The 4,372-nt window shown below is 37.8% G+C and overlaps 1 protein-coding gene across 2 annotated transcripts; it reads left to right on the top strand.

Moving 5' to 3' along the window:
- Positions 1-371: 371 nt before the first annotated feature.
- Positions 372-4,021, top strand: LOC120008487 (zinc finger BED domain-containing protein RICESLEEPER 2-like). Of its 2 annotated transcripts, XM_038858821.1 has the most exons (5): positions 372-565; positions 1,404-1,777; positions 2,249-3,486; positions 3,581-3,629; positions 3,810-4,021. In XM_038858821.1, the coding sequence occupies exons 2-4, from the start codon at positions 1,405-1,407 to the stop codon at positions 3,620-3,622; spliced, it is 1,653 nt and encodes a 550-aa protein (XP_038714749.1). In that variant the 5' UTR covers positions 372-565; position 1,404; the 3' UTR covers positions 3,623-3,629; positions 3,810-4,021. The 2 variants fall into 2 exon arrangements, with proteins under 2 accessions (XP_038714749.1, XP_038714748.1); XM_038858820.1 differs by having other exon boundaries at positions 1,404-3,486.
- Positions 4,022-4,372: the final 351 nt, after the last annotated feature.

The raw sequence follows: 4,372 nt of genomic DNA, 5'->3' as shown, positions 1-4,372 counted from the left end.
AGACAAGTGGTGTGAAGAACAAGCAGGTGGTAGAAGAGATGGAGGAACGGGATTCGGCAGAGGCTTATAGGAATCAACGTTCTTTTCGCACTGGTGAACTTTACCACTAGGGATGAAAATGAGCCGGGCCGCCCGGGGCAGCTCGCGGGCGGCCCTAGTTAGGCTCGGCCCGAGCTCGGCTCGTAGGACAAAGGGGCCTAGCTCGGGCCTAATATTAAGCTCGTTTACAATTTAGAGCCGAGCCTGAGCTTGGACAAGTCCGGCTCGTAGGCCCTAGAGCTCATATTAATACATAAGCCTTTTTAATTGAATTAAAAAGCCCAGACTTTTTAACCTATTTAATTCAAAAGTCCAATGCTGTCCAAAATCCCTAATCTCTTATTAGTTATCATGGGCCCTAGCCTTGTACCAAGAATTCTATCAGAGAAAGATCATTAGATCACGAGTGGAGAATCGAGAGAAGGAAGTAAGGAACCCTAAATCACAGAGAAAGATCGCGAGTGGTGGCCGATTGGTGCGTGGCCTTGCCGTCGGCCGATTGGTGTGTGGCTTGTGATTTCGACAGGTGAGTTCTATCAATTCTGCAAGTTCTGTGTTGATTTTCGTTCTTCTTCCTTCTTCATCGCACATGTGTCTTTATCCTAAGCTCTGCTCTGTCTTTATCCAAATTTTATCCTGAGCTCTGCTATGTCTTTATCCTGAACTTGCTGTATAATCAATATACTTACTGCTGTAGTTCCTTTGATTCTCCCACACATGTGTGGACTCTGGTCATGACTGCTCAGAATTTATAGTTGCCTAGTTGGGATGGTCATGTATACAGTGGATTGTTAATGTTGTTTGACATGGACATGTATATGGATAGACCTTGTTTGAGTAACTTGATGTATGTATGTATATAATAATATAACATGTATTTCATAATGGGTTAATGTGTGCTGCCCCAGTCATGGTTAATGTGTTCTGTGTTTTTTTACCAATTCCAGCTTGAATAATGGGTTATATCTCAAGACTTATATATCATTTTGATCACATAGACAATGGACTCATTTTGATCACATGTGAAGTGGTTTTTGCTTCAAAGCAACTCAGTTGTCAACATTCATATTATGCTACTTGAAAGAATTTTTAGATGTGCCTCATGTCATTCTCAGATGGGTTGGAGCCGGTCGTATCACTAGGTGCTTAGTTGTGGTTGAGATTGATTTTTAACCAACTTTCAAAGCTTTTTTTGTCAAAGCTACTTGTTATTTTATCAAATCTTAACTATATGTTAGTGTTTGGATAAGACAATCTGTGTGCTTAATCATAATTGAGAATATATTTTGATGCTTGAACACTGTAGACTTGATAGTGAGCTAATTGGGAATAATAATTGGGATAACATTATTTTGACATTTCAGGATGGAAATTGACCATGTGATTACCCTAGAAGTTCAGTCTGTGGATGTGGAGAAAGAGCAAGAGCAACAACAAGAGCATGAGGAAGAGGAAGTGCAAAATGAAAATGAAGAGGAAGTTGAGGAGGGAGTTGAAGAGGGAGGAGATAATGAAAATGATGAAAGTCTAGAGATTGATAAGAAAATAAAGAGAAGGAGATCCGCAGTTTGGGATGAGTTTGATGACGTAAAAGGAACTAACAAAAAACAATGCAGACATTGTAAGGCACAACTTCAAATGAGTGGTGGCACGACATCTCATTTCAGGAGACATTTAATGGGGTGTGCAAGAAGGATGATAAATCAAAAGTCTCAAAAGAATTTGGGCTTTCGCTCAGGTAAAATCACTAGTGAGACATCTCCTATTGCTACTTTTATATATGATTATAAGAAGGTCAGGGATAGTATTGCACATTTTATTCTCATGCATGAGCATTCATTTTCTATAGTGGAGCAAGAGGGATTCAATCTTATCATGAAGAATAGTTCTCGTGAGTATATACCATATACTCGTATCACTACGCAAAATGATTGCATGGAAGAGTATGATAAAGAAAAAAAGAAGTTGAAGTCATTACTTAAAAATGTTAGCAAAATTAGTTTGACAACGGATATGTGGAAGTCTTGTCAACAAATAGAATATATGGTTGTTACTGGGCACTTTGTTGATGCTAATTGGAAATTGCAGAAAAGAGTACTTAACTTTGTGAATATACCACCTCCACGAGGTGGTGTTGATATTGCTGATGCTCTTTTCAAATGCATGACTGAGTGGGGAATTGAAAACAAAGTTTATTCTTTGTCTGTAGATAATGCTTCCTACAATGATGTGGCAATTAGAACTTTAAAGAACACATTTCTAAGAAACAAGAAATTGATACTTGATGGAAAGTTGTTTCATGTTCGTTGTTGTGCACACATTCTGAATCTTTTAGTTCAAGATGGAATTGCTGCCATTGATGATGTAATTGCTGCCATTGATGATGTAATTTACAATGTGAGGGAGAGTGTCAAATTTTTGAAAAATTCTGAAGCACGGTTTTTGAAGTTCAGTGAAATAGTTAAGCAGTTGCAACTATCTGCTAGGAAGTTGATTTTGGATGTTCCAACACGTTGGAACTCTACTTTTGAGATGTTGTCACTTGCTTTGAAGTTTAAGGATGCATTTGTAAATTTTAAAGAGAGGGAACCTCTTTATCATTATTTACCGACAGAGGAAGAATGGGAGAGAGTAGAGAATGTGTGTCAAATCTTATCTGTGTTCAGCACAATCACTAATCTCATATCGGGAAGTGACTATCCAACTTCCAATTTATTTCTTTCAGAGATGTATCGAGTGAAAGAAGTTCTGAAAAAGAGAGCAATGGATAACAACCAATACATCAAAGCTATGGTTGAAAAAATGAATGCAAAGTTTGAGAAGTATTGGGGTGAGTGTAATTTATTGATTTCGATTGCTGCTGTCTTAGATCCAAGATGCAAAATGAAGTTGATTGAATTTTGTTTTCCTTTGATTTATGAAAAGTCTGAAGTGATATACAATATCGAGAAGGTTCGTGGAGCTTTATATGAAATGTATGAGCAGTATGCATGTAATTTTGCTTCAACGAATGAGGAGAACAGTAGTCAGAGATCTTCTAAATCCCAGGGAGAGGATGTTGGTTCTAGCTCTACAGTTGATATGAATTCTGGATGGTCCAAGTTTGATGAGTTTATAGACATGACTGAAAATGCTCCTCCTGCTAAATCTGATTTGGATGTTTACCTAGGAGAAGTAGTTTATAGATGTTCTCAAGAAGAAAAAGGGAAATGGAATGCTTTAGGTTGGTGGAGGGTAAATGGCCTAAAGTATCGTATTTTGTCAAAAATGGCTTCAGATGTTCTAGCTATTCCCATCACAACAGTAGCTTCTGAGGCTACATTCAGTGCAGGTAGTAGAGTTATTGACACATATCGTGCTAATTTAGCACCAAAAACCATTGAAGCTTTGATGTGTGGAGGTGATTGGGTACGAAATCTTCATGGGTTAAAGAAGAAATCGCACAAGGTGAATATTACATTTCATATCACTTAACTAACTCTAATATTAAGTTCTAAAACTTCACACTTTAGATTGATGATTTTCTTTCTTTTGTTTGCGGAAAGAAGAAAAGGATGAAGAGTTTATTCTCAATGTTCCATAAAAATTAGGTGAGTATAAAAGGTTATGCTCTGTTGCCTTGTAATAATGGGACAATAATGAATCTTTTTATCATTCATTCATAAATTTCTATTAATATCCTTTTTTTTTTGCTACTTATTTGATATGGTTTCTATGGATATAATTAATATTTGATGATCAATTCCATGTACTTCTGTTTTTGGTTGCAGATTGTTATGACCCTTTGGATCCTAATGAAAACATCACTGTTACTTCAAATCTGGGAATGAACTTAGACTCAATAAGGGAATTCGCAATAGTTTTGGAGTTTAATTAGGAATTTAATGTAATGTTGGCTGCTACTATTTTAGAGTTTAATTATGGATCAATATTGGTTGTTATTGTAGTAATTTGATTTGTATTAATATTGGATTTCATTTAAGGCATTTTTGTAGGTTTTTTTTATCATTAACGATCAAGCCTTGAAATGGCCCCGGCTCAACGGGCCGAGCCTAGGCCCGGCTCGTTTTAGACGAGCCAAGCCCGAGCTCTACTTTTTCGAGCCCTATAGGGCTCGGGCCGAGTTCGGGCCTCCTTTAAATGGAAAGGGCCGAGCCTAGGGCCTGTCAAAGCCCGGCTCGGCCCGGCTCATTTTCATCCCTATTTACCACACTTATCAATATGATCCTGTCCCTGAATTCCAGCACGCTCAACACAAACAATACGCCCATTTTTGATCCGACAGAACAGGTGATGAGGCGGATAAAGGCTGATGATCCTGAGTTTGATGGCA

This window comes from Tripterygium wilfordii, chromosome 11 (genome assembly GCF_013401445.1).
Source record: "Tripterygium wilfordii isolate XIE 37 chromosome 11, ASM1340144v1, whole genome shotgun sequence".
Classification (NCBI taxonomy): Eukaryota; Viridiplantae; Streptophyta; class Magnoliopsida; order Celastrales; family Celastraceae; genus Tripterygium; species Tripterygium wilfordii.
The sequence above is the reverse complement of the archived record's forward strand: the minus strand, read 5'-3'. Positions and strand labels throughout refer to the sequence as shown.

Coding starts and splice junctions, on each gene's coding strand:
- LOC120008487 (XM_038858820.1), top strand. CDS start 1,405: ATGGAAATTGACCATGTGATTACCCTAGAAGTTCAGTCTGTGGATGTG. Junction 3,487..3,580: donor TAAAGAAGAAATCGCACAAG/GTGAATATTACA, acceptor TTTTGTTTGCGG/AAAGAAGAAAAGGATGAAGA.